Source organism: Peromyscus leucopus, chromosome 22 (assembly GCF_004664715.2).
Source record: "Peromyscus leucopus breed LL Stock chromosome 22, UCI_PerLeu_2.1, whole genome shotgun sequence".
NCBI classification, from domain to species: Eukaryota; Metazoa; Chordata; class Mammalia; order Rodentia; family Cricetidae; genus Peromyscus; species Peromyscus leucopus.
The window spans coordinates 51,269,606-51,283,873 of NC_051081.1; the positions used below are offsets into that span (position 1 = coordinate 51,269,606).

The 14,268-nt window shown below is 46.4% G+C and overlaps 1 protein-coding gene across 1 annotated transcript in view; it reads left to right on the forward strand.

Moving 5' to 3' along the window:
* Positions 1-13,578, forward strand: part of Tpo (thyroid peroxidase) — a 57,978-nt gene extending 44,400 nt beyond the window's left edge. Inside the window, exons 12-16 of the mRNA XM_037198014.1 lie at positions 81-251; positions 7,831-7,962; positions 9,909-10,008; positions 12,401-12,533; positions 13,552-13,578. Of these exons, the coding sequence (XP_037053909.1) occupies positions 81-251; positions 7,831-7,962; positions 9,909-10,008; positions 12,401-12,533; positions 13,552-13,578 (563 nt within the window). The remainder of the gene's footprint in view (positions 1-80; positions 252-7,830; positions 7,963-9,908; positions 10,009-12,400; positions 12,534-13,551) is intronic.
* The last annotated feature ends 690 nt before the right edge of the window (positions 13,579-14,268 follow it).

Genomic DNA, 14,268 nt, shown 5'->3' on the forward strand with positions numbered 1-14,268 from the left:
CTCAACCCACAGCAGGGCTGATGGTCTAGAGTCTTTCTTTCTTGTGGCTTCACTGAATTTTGACCTTCAACATTTCACAGATGACAAGTGTGTCTTCCCAGACAAGGTGGACAATGGGAACTTTGTGCACTGTGAAGAGTCTGGGAAGCTGGTACTGGTGTATTCCTGTCTCCATGGATACAAGCTGCAAGGCCAGGAGCAGGTCACATGCACCCAGAATGGATGGGACGCTGAGCCTCCTGTCTGTAAAGGTCAGTGGCGCCACATGGTGTGAAGGTTAACAGCAATTACAAAACAATCTGTGTTTCCCCAAAGGAGAGCATCAGATCCTTCACCAGAACATTTTTCTGAGCACAGGTGTATCCCTAGAGCTGTCCCGGCACTGAAGGGGAAGTGTTGGCCATACTCCATTGCTTCCTTCAGATGGCAAAACGTGGAGACAGTCCCTTCAAATCTGGACTCATGGTGATTTAGACAAGGAGAGAAGAAAAGGAGCCAGTTAGTTCTCAACAAGGCTGCAGAAAGAATTGAGCAAGCCCATTCCCCGGATGAAATAGCAGAGAAGGTTCTCACTCCAGGCACCCAGAGAGACCCAGAACTATCACCCCCTTTGAGCATCACCTTCCCAACTGTGTTCTTGGCCTCCTCGTGCTGAGAGAGTCACTTCCCAGTCCTTCTCACACCCAGTCACAGGAGAGCAGAAGGAAACAGGCACTTTCAGGCGCTGCTGGAGGACTCCCCTGGCTTCCACCAGTCTCTTCCCTCTTGTGACTGTGCAAAGCAGGGATTGTACCCAAGACGCTTAGGAAGTTGGCAAGAGTGTCAGCCTGTGGTGGAAGAGCCTGAGTCCTGGTTATTTTCTGCAACGAGACAAGTCTGTAAGAAAGAATAAGCCTGGGCCCTAGTCCCCTGGCAATGAGACTTACTGGTACAGTAGCTGGTATCTTCTGTTCTACTTAAAAATCTTCCTCCTGTAAGTAGTTCTTCTGCAAGGGGCAGGGAGCAGTGAGAGAAGGGACAGGCGGCCTGCTTTCAGAGAAGATATGTTGCTCAACTCAATGTCCAGCAGTCACAAGAACGATAGACTCCTGAATGAAGGACAGACCCTGTATGCCAAGTGGTCCAGTAGGAATGGATGCCAGAGCCGCCCTTCCATGGCCTGCTTGCCTGTGGCATACATTCAGCAAAGTCTCTGAATGCAGAGGTGATGTCATGAAAGAACTTGGCTGGTTTGCAAGCAGAGATAAAGTCCAAAGTTTTTTTGGTTGGTTGGTTGTTTTGTTTTTGTTTTCAAGAGCAGTGAAAAGGTGGTATGACTCTGTATAGCACTGTGAACATGCCAGACACCTCTGAGCTTTCTAGGTCCAGTGTCTGAGGGTGAGCTTTAGTTTATATCTCCTTTCCCACAAGGATGAACATTTCCTTGAAGTCCAAAACGCTTTGTCCTTGAACAGTTGCAATGATCTTCACTTCTAAACCCTGAGTAGTAAAGAGGCAGACGAGCAAGTCTCAGCCCTACCCATGGCTGGCTCCTGTGTTCTGCACACCGTGGCAGATAGTCACATCAGGTTCCCCCGGTGCACAACTGTAGCCTGAGAGAGCAGGACAAGGAAGAGAGGAATCAGTGGATCGGAAGGCCACCAGGTAAGAGATGGAAGCTATTGCCAAAAAACACCCACCTGGGCTGCAAACCTGGACGTACACCCACAGTCCCGCTCTCCCAGACTTTGTACCAGTAGAAAGTGGGCTGTGAAGCCCCAGCGCTGACAGACTCCCCAGTTCTCTTTTGGTTCTAATCACGAGCAACAGTGGGCCAGGGAACAAGGTAAAGGACCTTATCGCTGAAAACACCATCCGAGATGCTCTGCCAGAAGACAGAATCCCCACAGAATGAGTGACAGAGGTCCAGCTGTTCTACGCAGTGGCAACATCTGTGTGCATCTGCTGTTTCTGACAACTGCTACTTGGATCCCTCTGAATTATCACATTCTGTAGTTCATCTCCATTAACGTTATGACAGACCTGGAAGCCTCCAACGCTCTTTTGGCTTAGCAACTAAACAAACAAGAAATGCTCCCTCGACCAGGATTGCCAGCTCTCCCCTCTGGCAGTGGCTTCTCGGGGTGTGGCACTTAGGATTTGGTACAGTGATGTTCTCTGGCTCATCAGCCCTGGTACGGTGCGCCCTTAGCTTGTACACTTGACTTCCTTTAGTCTAAAAACCTGAACTGCTACATACTCGTTCGGGCTATTTGTTTTAGGATTTAAAGCTGCACAGGAAAGCTTAGCTGAGGGAAATTCTCCGTGTCTCAGTCTGCTTGCGCTGACCACTAATTGTACTGAATATGAGCTGACATAACAGTTCACAAGGCTCCTCTCCACTGAACGTGTAAGAGCAGCATACCCCTTCTGCCTCCACTAGGCAGTTTTATGTCATAGAAACCATTTTTTTTTGTCCCCCGCCTACACCCTTCAGCTGTTTTTATCCTGACTTTTACCCTGGCTCCCTAAAGTTAAGGAAGTTGTGGTCAGTAGGTACCAAGGACTTAGTGGTCATCGGCTTAATTTCTGAGCTTCCCAGGTGCTCCTGTTGGTAGGAACATCAGGTGGCCTGCATGGCCTCTACCTGCAACAAGTGAGCTTATAATGTGGATTCTGTGACCAGAAGAAATGACATCCTCTTTTTGAGACCAGCATCCTTTCAGGGCCAACAGCTCTGAGATAGAATTGGCATTGTCCATAAGACACTGCAAAGCCACGTGTGTTAAAGGTGAAGTACCCACTGGGCAGCACTGACCATGTCCTTTTTCCCCCAGTACAGTAACTCAGCAGCTTCACACCAGAATATTTCTTTCAGCAGCTAATGGCTCTGCCCCTTGAGGTCACTCAGCTTACTCCTGCCTCCAACCCTTCCAGTGTACAATGAGAATGGTCATGGGATCCAGCTCATTGGTTGCCTACTTAAATTAATGAATCCACAACATTAAGAACAAGGCCTAGTGCCCTTACAACAGTGAATGTGTGCACACCATGAAATACCATGCTGAATATATTAAGGAGGGTATTAAGATGAATTGCTAAACAGTCTTATTAATAAAAAAAACCCAGAGCCAGATATTGGGGTGAAAACTGAAATATCAGAGAAATAGAACAAGCCACACCCACCAGCTATTACCTCACCAACTCCATGAATCCTCTGACTGAAATCCTTAGCCTCAAGAGTGTGAGTTCCTGTTTCCTCATGCCTTATATACCTTTAATAGAACAAGCCAGAGCCAACCTCACCTCATCAACTCCTCAGCCAATCTTATTTCCGAGAATCCTCAGACTGAAAGCCTCTGAGTCCTCACCCATGAGGGTCTCAGGTTTGAACTGCTGCTAAAAAGCCTCTAGTTCCTGGTCCTCATGCCTTATATACCTTTCTGCTTCCTGACATCACTTTCTGGGATTAAAGGCGTGTGTCACCACTCCTGGCTCTGTTCCCAGTGTGGCCTTGAACTCACAGAGATCCAGAAGGATCTCTGCCTCCTGAGTGATAGGACTAAAGGTGTGTGCCACCATGCCTGATCTCTATGTCTAATTTTGTGGCTGGCTCTGTTCTCTGATCCCCAGATAAGCTTTATTGGGGTGCACAAACAAAATCTCACCACAGGAGGGTCTGCTAGTGCTATGGAACCAAGTTCACCTAGGACACATCACTGAACAAAACCACAGCTGACAGAGGGCACGTTTGGTGAGAATCCACTCCGATCTGTTTGGAAGAAATGGCACCGATTTGCATGTGTTGCACAGATAAGGTCTTCGTGAGCTTGCAAAGAGCGTGGCAGGACCTAAACCTTATAACTGCAGGGGTCTCTGCAGAGCAAGATGGGAAGAGGGAAGGAAGAGAGACTACTCATTTCATGATGACAAATGCATGTTTCCTGCCTTACTGTTTTTATAATATTCTTATATGCAAACTATGAGGGTGCACTGAGGAAACACTCTAGGTGCAGATGTGTTTACACATACAGGTGTCTTCACTAAATCTTACCTCTAACTGCATATATCCAAAGAAGGAATTACAAGGAAGCAAAACACACCTTTAAAGAATGTTAGAAACTAAATATTTTTGGCATGAAATATAATTGGCATGAATATGTATCTAACTGATCTCCAACTAGTGTGTGCCCATCCATGTGACTCACTATTTAACGGAGAGCTACAAGCTTAACTATTTAACACAGAAAATCCAAAGAGATTATTTTATCTTCTCTATTCAAATCCCATTTACTCACTAAAATCCAGCTGTGATGCTTTGAATGAGTTAAAGTCCCAGGCATTTGAATACTTGGTCCCCAGCTGGTAGTACTGTTTGGGGAGGATTAGGAGATGTGGCTTTGGTAGAAGAAGTATGTCACTAGGGGCAAGCTTTTAGAGTTCAAATTCTTGTGGCATTCCAGGTTTGCTCTGTTTGGTGCTTGTCGCTCAAGATGTGACCTCTCAGCTGTTCCAGCTGCCACACCTGCCAGGGCCGCTATGGTTCCCTGCCATGATGGACTATTAACCTCCTAGAGTCAGTCCAGATAAGCCCTTTCTTCTATAAGTTGCCCTGTGATGTTTTATTACAGAAGTATAAAAGTAGTGGCTACATATGTTAGAACTAGGGAGTGGACTCTTGCTGTGCCAGACATGATCATGTTGGTTTTTGGAGAAATGTGGAAGATTTTGGAAGTTTGGACTAGAAACGTGGTTTAATGTTGCAGTGGAGCTTTGTGGACTTTGGGGGCCCATCTCAATAGATTCTAGATGAACACGATATTATTGTGAGATTTCTGGCAAAAATGTGGCTGCTTTCTGCCTTTGTCCTACAAATGTGCCTGGGGCTAAATTTAAAAGCAATGGTTCAATTTATTTGTTGAAGATTTGAAGACATCCTAATATTGACTATTAAATGGTGACTAGGAATCACCTTTATGCATGTCTACAATGAAAATGAGAAAGTAAGACAAGAAGGAATGCAGAACAGTTTGAAGAGACAATGAGCACCAGGAAACTTAATGTTTCAACCCAGGCTGGTGATGAAAGAGATGGGAAGACAAGGAGAGGCCTTATCTGTACTGGAATAAAGGGAAGGACTATGAAAGGAATTGTCCTAGGAAATAATAACAAACAAAAGCTGCTACACGTGTGACTCGAGGGTTCTAGGGCTCATCCTGGGCTGGTAGCCAAACCTGGCAGTGTCACCCACACGGTGCTGGATTCAGAGTGATGAAAAGACGTGGGAGTAAATAGGTCATGGCATCTTCCTCCACAGTCTCAGAGAGCCACTGAGGTCAGGCAGTGTGTGGCAGGGGCGTCCCTGCCAGAGGGTCCTTGAGAAAGCAAGAGGCCCTGAGGGGCCAGTGCCTGAAGTTGTAAAAATGAACCCTGTGTGTCAGTGGAGACACCAAGGTGTTTCAGATGTCAGAGCCATGAGTATCTGCAAAAGAGAGCTGCACACAGGAAGTGGAAACAGCCTGGGGGTGGGGGGTACAGATCTTGCAGGCAGCAAAGTTGGAAGGGCAAAGCTGTCTAAGCTTTTGACATCAAACATGGAGCTACAGGATTTGGTATTTTCCATGTTGGGTTTTTGTCTTGCTTTGGTCTATTGTTTTCTCACTACACTCCCGTTCCTCCCTTTTGGAATGGCAATGCACATTCTGTGCCATTATGTGTTGGAAGCTTGCAATTTGCATTTTGAGTTTACAGAGGCTACAATTTCTTACAGGTAAGAGATTTCCTTGAGTCTCAGAAGAGACACAGACTTTTGACTTTTAAACCATGCTAAGACCCAAAAACTACGGAGACTTTTGGAGTTGGACTAAATGCATTCTGCATTATGATATGGCCATGACCCTATGGGGAATAGCAAGTGGAATGTAGTGGTTTTAATGAGATGTCTCCCATAGTCTTAAGCACTTGAGGACTTGGTCCCTAGTTTATTTCACTGTTTGGGGAGGCTCACGAGGTGTGGTCTTGTTGGAATATGTCACTGTGGGTAAGCTTTGAGAGTTCAAAGCCTTGCACTTTCAAGTTGTCCTCTGTTTGGTGGCTTGTGGTATTGTGAGGTGTCACCTCTCAGTTGTTCCAGCTGCCATGCCTGCCTACTGCCATGCTTCCCACCATGATGGTGATAGATAGACTCTTATCCCTCTGGAACTATAAGCCCCCCAAAACCTTCCTCCTTTAAGGTACCTTGGTTACAGTGTTTCATCATAGCAGTGAAAAAAATAACTAATACACCATCCATGTAAAACTGATAGGAAAATCCAACCAGTGTGTGTGATAATTCTCATTCAAGCTGTAGGTTCCAGTAGACAGAAACTGCCTGTCTGTGGCTTTTCATAACTGTTATACAATGTGTGTATAAGAGATGAGCGTATATATTTCTATGTTGGCTTCCAGGGACAGACAAATCTGTGAAGGTATTTTCATGATGATCTGAGGGCACAATCTGCTGCTCTTGAAAAACTACAAAATCTGGGGGCTGGAGAGATGGCTCAGTGGTTAAGAGCACTGACTTCTCTTCCAGAGGTCCTGTGTTCAATTCCCAGCAACCACATGGTGGCTCACAACCTTCTATAATGAGATCTGGTGCCCTCTTCTGGCATGAAGGCATACATGCAGGCAAAGCACTCACCAAAAAAAAAAAATTAAAAAAAAGATTTAAAAAGAAAAATTAAAAATTAAATAATTTTTTTAAAAAGAAAAAAAAAACACTACAAAATCTTATCAACACACAACACCTTGGTCCTCCTAGAGTTCTAATAAGGTGGCTAACTTCAACATGTTTTCTCTTATCCTTTGTAGGAAGTACCAAGCTCCTCTCGAGATAGACTTGTAGCACACTCCTCAGGGTTAATCTTCTGCAAGAAAGCCAGAATGTACATGATCCCAAACTCACTAGCCTTCTAGAGTGACTTCTGTTTAGAACAAACTGATCATGTTGAGTCTGAGGTTGACAGTTATCCCAAAGAAAGATTTGTTCAAGTCCTAAGCCTCACTGTCTCAGAATGTGGCCCTATTTGAAAACAGAATCTTTACAGATGCTTCCAGGTGTCCCTCACCCAGAGTTCAGTGTCCTTACAAGAAAAGACACCAAGGAAGGATAGTTGGAGAGGCTTGAGAAATACAATGAGTCTAAAGACAGGACATACCCAGAGTTGTTCTGGAAGAGGCAAAGGAAGAGCCTGTGGAGAGGCATTGTGCTCTGACACCTTCATTAAGCTGCTATTCTTAGGCTCTCAGATTATGGTAATTCCTTGTGGCAGCCACGAAAAATGCATACAGGAAAAGTAAGAATAAGATCCCCAGGATTCACGGAGGAGAGAAGGGCATGATGCCTGTCATCCACTACCTTCCACACGCACAGTTTGCCCATGCACACTGGGGCAGAGCTGGGTCCATGGTAACAGAGTCCTCACACAGGGAGGCAGGAAAGGCAAGTCTGGCTTTTATAGTCAGTGACTCATGCTCCTGTGGAAAAGGCGGTGGAGGTACAGATGACAGAAAGAGCAGGAGCACAGGTAGACCAAGAGCCTAAGGGATACAGCTGGGCCATGAACCACAGGAGCTGTTGAGATGCCCTGGCCACAGCACCAGTGCTAAGGTGCCCTGCAGGTGACTTACAAGCACAGGGAGTATGAGGTGACAATACAAACTGGGAAGGTGGCAAGGCCAAGACACTAATGTTCCTGACACCAAGGGTGGACCTAGGTGTTGGCTTGCCTGGAAAAGAAAGGTCTGCTACTTGGGGCTGGGGACAGAGGCTCTTCTTTCTCTACTACTGACTGTGTGTTGTTCCTGCAGATGTTAATGAGTGTGCAGATTTGACACACCCACCTTGCCACCCCTCTGCAAAGTGCAAGAACACCAAGGGAAGCTTCCAGTGTGTGTGCACAGACCCCTATGTGCTAGGTGAGGATGAGAAGACCTGCATAGGTGAGTGGCTTCCTCGAAATGTCATCAAACTTTAGTGATGTTCCTAGAGGGTGCCCCAGATCTCCCCAGGTGACAAACTGAGGCTCTCCCTGCCTAGTGGTGAGTAGACAAGGAGAACCTGGAGAAATTCTGGGAATGGAACCCTGTCAGCTTTCAATAGTATGTCTGAAACACTTTTTAGATGCAAATCGTGCTACAGAATGTGTACAGCAGAATTTGAGGCTGCTTCTGTCTGCATTTACAGTTGCAAGCCCAAGATAACTAATTCAGAAAGAAACCTGCCACAATGAACCATGAGACACTAAAGTCAGCATCCTAATTCCTTATAGGCCAGCAATATTGCTAACCTTGTCTTATCCCATGAGACAGCTCCAAGGGCCCAGAATAAAACTCCTGATGCTGTCAGTCAGTCAAAGGGCACCTGTCTACAATTCAGATGTTTGTTTAGCCCAGGATGTCTTTGGCATTCCCCTCTGAATGCTTACCACTGAAGCCAGAAAATTGTTGAGGACAGAATTTCTTCATTTGATGTGTTATTACCAAAAAGGACATGTTTCAGAAACATGCAAGATAGACAAGGGCCCTAGCAAGTGAAGGTCTTAACCAGGGCTGACATTGATCTTCAAGTCATTCTGGAGTGAAAAATGTATGGAGGTTTCACACCCTGCACAAAGGATTCCTAGAGTTGAGCTTAGAGCTGAGCAGGGTACACAAGCCAAGCCTGGAGACTCCACAGTCATGTACAGGCAGAGGCACAGTGGGTGACCTAATGAAAGGCCAAATCCAAGCTGGGGAAGGATAGAGAGGCCTTGGTAAGGCAGTTCCATCTAAATACTTTTCACTTGATATACGGCCAAATGTAAACCCCAGGGGTCAGCTGTAAGAAACACCAGTGTCCGCAGCTTTCAAGAGGGTCAAACCCTGAGAGATTTTTTAGACTCTATCGAGAGAGAACATCTGGGGTGCAGGTCCCAGTTGGAAAGCCAGTCTAATCACACCAGGCCACCAAACCTCAAGCTACTAGGCCCCAGCACGTCCTCTCTGACTCAGCGTCATCCCTAGCCAGCACTGACTTAACCCCCTGCGCCTCTTGGTGGGACTAGTCCTCATAGCTTTAGGAGCATGCCACCTTACAGCGGCGGACGCAGTACAGTGAGTGACATTGTGACATTTAAAAACAAGTCCTCTGCTGGAGGATTTCTAACAATTCCAGGGAGCCAGTGATGAGCAGCTGGCAAAAGAGTCAGTAACAAGGTTGTGACAGCAGGGACTTTGAGAAAAGGCCACTGGCCACAGACTAACAGCTCCTCACAGGAAGTCAGTGGATTCAGAACTTGGCAGGAATACAGAAGAAATGAGCAGCAGCATCTGCTCAGACTCCAGTATCAGAGGTTTCAAGCCCCTGGCTAGACAGGTCCAAGGGTTCTGCCCTTTGCTCTCTAATTCACAGTGAATGGTTTGATTTATCTCTGTGTTGTAAAGATCACTGGGTAATTTGCCATCTGCCCCTAGATCCCCCTAAAGTTCTAACTGCTTGGGGCTTCAGTCTGCCTTCCGGGACTCCAGTTGAATCTCACAATCTTCGCAAAGCCCAAATGCCTATGAATGCAGTTCTAGTACTGCATCATGTTCTTCAGGTGCGGCTGCCATGTGCCTGCTGTCTTGTCCCATCTGACTCCTTAAGCAGCTCACTCAGAAGCTCACTGTCTATCTTCCAAGATGAGAAAGGAAGGATATCCCCAGCCCAGCCCAGCCCTGGAACTGTGCCATCACTAGACCTAAGCCTCTCTCCCAGTGACAGGGCCAGTTCCCACCAGCTCTCCCCACCTCCGATTCGCTTGGAAACAACATATTATCTTTTCCTCCATGAGTTGTGCTCAGAGTCAGCCAGGTGGAGATCTGTAGCCATGCTGGCCAGATCTGCTGACCTATGTCCTCCTGTACAGATTCTGGCAGGCTGCCTCGGGCATCCTGGGTCTCCATTGCGCTGGGTGCACTCCTCATTGGTGGGTTGGCCAGCCTCACCTGGACTGTAATTTGCAGGTGGTAAGTCCCTCCTTATGCCCATTTCCTTTACAGTCATTTCCTCTCCTCTGGGTGTGGCTCTTCCCAAAACTCCCTCATTACGAGGGCAGTTGAAACCCCAATCTTAAGTACCACAGACCACTGTACGTCAGACTAGACTCTCAGGTGTGATTTAGGTAATAAGGTAGGACAGGTTGTAGCACGAACCCTAATTGGTCTTAATAATAAAACTCGAAGCCACATATGGGGTAAATGCTGAAGGATCAGTAAAGTAGCCAGTCACTAGAAAGACTTCTTACCTCGACCGAATCCTCAGGCCAAAGGGAGCTGAGCTCCTGTCTCCTCCTGCCCTATATTCCTTTCTCTACCCAGCTGTATCACCTTCTGTCTCTACTTCCCTGGTGCTGGAATTAAAGGTGTGTGCCACCACTGCCTGGCCTCTATGGTTAATTAGTGGCTAGGTCTGCCTTCTGATCTTTAGGCAAGTTTTATTAGAGTACAAACAAAATATCACCATAGCACATGATGTAGGGCCAGAAAAGAGCTGGCCTTATTCCATGGGAAGGACCTAGGCCATGCACATCACTGATGTATGACCAGAGTAGTGACCAGCTGAGGCAGTTACAGTTACCCACCAGCTACTGTGGTAGGGCCCTACGGAGTGTCATGGGAACCAGTCAAAGATGCAGCTGTGGTGTCCAAATAAGCAAGATTAGCCTCGCAGATAATAGGACAGGGTGGAGGATGGGCACACATCCATACTGTGTAGAGCATCGCATAGGGGTTCCTGGGAACTGAGGCATCATGGGAGGGTCTTTGACTAAGCAGCTCACAGGTATCCCAAGTCTCTGGCCAGGGTGACCACCAGTCTATCTGTGTCCAGCATGAATTGGGTCAAGTGTCAGGTTTTCCCTTCCTCTCCCCTTTCCCATCCTCCTCCTCTCCTGCACCCCCTACCCGCATTTATCCTTCCCTTCTTCTCCCCTTTCCTCCTCCCATCCTGTCTCTAGAAGACAGACTTCCCTTTCACATTCATAGCATTCTTTCCCAAGCACACATACAGTTAACCACAGTTTACACATCCTGTTTCCCTCAGGTAAAGACATTTACACATTAAATGATGCTTAGAAGTCTGTTTCAGGGCTCCAGAGTCCAGGACTAATTCCTGCTTTACTTTTTAATTTTTTTATTTTTGGAAAGGCATTTCTTTAAACCATGGTCACCAGTCTCACAGAAACCTGTTATTTTGTTGTAAGAAGAATTGTGTACATGACAATCTCTCCTGGAGAGAAATGCACAGACAGAGGCAGCCCATGGTCCATGGGTAGAAGAAAACATGACTGCTGTGGATATTGCTCTATATAAATAAAACACTGATGGCCAGTGACCAGGCAGGAAGTATAGGCGGGACAAAGAGAGAGGAGAATTGGGGAAACAGGAAGAAGGGGGAGAGACACTGCAGCCACCGCCAGGAGAAGCAGCATGTAAAGACGCTGGTAAGCCACCAGCCACGTGGCAAGGTATAGATTTATAAAAATGGGTTAATTTAAGATAAAAGAACAGTTAGCAAGAAGCCTGCCACGGCAATACAGTTTGTAAGTGATATAAGCGTCTGAGTGATTATTTTATAAGTGGATTGTGGGACTGCAGGGCTTGGGGAACCTGGAGAGAAGCCCTCCAGCAACACATGACTCCCCCTCAAGTGTCACATAACCACTTGCATGCACATGGGAGTGGAGAGCCATGGTGTGGATAAGCTGTGTGATGTGACAGTCATGTAGCCTTGCATGTCTACAGGACAGCTTATAAGCTGCAGCAAACATGACAGGCCATTAAAATGAATATGAGCAGTGAGTAGCAAACTTCTGCTTCACAATTTGATTTCTCCTTACAGGCATTGCAATTTGATTAACACAATTTTTTTTTTTTAATAATTAAAAGCATGAGCCAAGCAGTGGTGGAGCATGACTTTAATCCCAGCCTGGTACACAGAATGAGTTCCAGGACAGCCAGGGCTACACAGTGAAACCCTGTCTAGGAAAAAAAATAAATAAATAAAAGCATGATAAATTAAAAGAGGCAGGGTCAGGCATGGATGCAGCTTTCACAAGCCGTGAAGAATGGCTTTTCTAGCCACTGTGCCCTGGGGCTCCTCCTGGAAAAAAAAAAAAAAAAACAGGCCCCACTCTCCACTGAGTCCTCTGGAGTCATATGCTACCAGTTAATGACCTGCATGAGGCCACAGAGGAAGACATTCTCTGTGGTCCCCTGAGTGACTTCCCTGACTTTAAGTCTAGAGAAGTAGTTACTGTTTGCATGACCGTGTGCAGCTACTGTGGAGCAGGATGTACACAGGCCCTCGAGTGGTCTTCTAAGTTCAGATAACAATGACTAGATGTGTGTTTATCCACAGGACACATTCTGAAAGGAAATCCACATTGCTGATCACGGAGGAAAATGCAAGAGTGACCGCCCAGTCAGGATTAAAAAGCAGTCAGGAGAGGGAGATTTCTCCACATAAGGCTGCAACTCAAGACACCAGACAGGTAGGGTATGTCTGTCACCCCAATCCCAGGGATGTCACTGTGACTATCAGCTGTTCTTGCAGCTGTGTGCAGGGGCCCTCCATGCATCTATTTAACATGGACCCCTGCCTCTTCTGTCCTTCCCTCATGCTGGGTTTCTTTCTCACACTAATTATAAAAGACTGACAATTTGTCAGAAGTTGAACCTACTTTTAAAAAAGTACAGGTGAGTTAGAATTAGTAACTGTCAGGTCCAAAAGAAACTCCAAGACAAATGGCTAACTGTGGTGCCTATTAGCATACCAAAGCACATGCTGGACTCCAGACCTTCTCAGCATAGGAAGTACCCACTACAGAATCCATGCTGGCATCCTAGCTCTTCTCACTCCATCCCCTAAACTTCTCCATCTCATGGGCTTTCCTTCTTCCCAGCTTCTCATTCCTATAGAACCCTGTGCCATGTCAGCCATGTGCCCTCTTGGTTCTTGGTCCTCTTAGTCCCTTCTCTTCTTCCTCTCTCACTCCACCCACCCTCTATCCCCATCCCCCACCCCATCCTCTCCTGCCCCAATTTAGTCTACTGGCCATGTTCAGTCTACTACTTTCTCTCTGTGCACTGGACCCTTCCAGATGCCCCTGTCTGTACTCTCCCTGTATTTACAATAAAAACCTCCCTCAATCATAGCTTGGAGTGACCATGTCCTCACTTTATACAGCTAGTGCTGAAACCCAGAAGAGGCATGTATGACCCCCCTTCCACATGGCGGCTCAGCCACTCCTAACCAAGACACTAATTCAACTCTCCTAAAATAAATATGGATCATTTGTTTCTGCCGGCTTCTGCCACCATACTTGACTCCAATTATGAAGTCTGCCTCTCCAGGTGCTGTTTCCCTCCACCTGCTCTGTTTGTCTGTCCTTGTCCATTCATTAAGTGTCCTCTATCCTTCTGGCTCTTGGAGCCTTCTATACCCTCCTAGGTGCCCATCATGTGGGCATCTCTCTGCTAAGACAACTGACGCTTCTCACTCTGTTGCAGTGGCTCTCAAACTTCCTTAAGCTGTGACCCTTTAATACAGTTCCTCATGTTGTGCTGACCTCCAACCATAAAATTATTCTGTTGCTACTTCATAACTATAATTGTGCTACTGTTATGAATTGTAAATATCTGATGTGACCCCCCCAAAGGGGGTCACAACCCACAGGTTGAGAACTTCTCTATTGGAATCCTCCTTTTTCAGCTGCTTTCTCATCTACCTGCTCTAACCACTCATCTCTCCTCTGCTGGGTAAGGATCACCCCAGAGCTGCCGGCTTTGTCCACTATTACTATAAAAGTTTCACCCATGTGCCAGGATGCTACTCTTACCTCCCTGGGCCCCCATGAACATGGAAAGGGATGCCTCTTCTGTGATTTGGGACATTTCTCTCTCTGCTTGGGGATGCCTGAATTGAAATTCTTGTCACTGGGGAATTTACACCATTGCTAACTGGAGGGCCAGCCTCCAGCAGTCCAGGGTATGCAGAACAAAAAAAAATCCATGCTAGACTGAGGGGAAAAAAAAGAAAACACACATTTTCTGATGGTAACGTGCTCTTTTACTTCATCTTAAAAAATCTTCTCTTTGAAATTTTCTGTATCCACAGTTACATTCTGCATTGTTACATTCTCCATACAGCCACATACCTGCACAGCCATACATGTCTACATACAGTTACATGTTGTAGGTATTCATCCCGACAATAGCTTTGAAGTA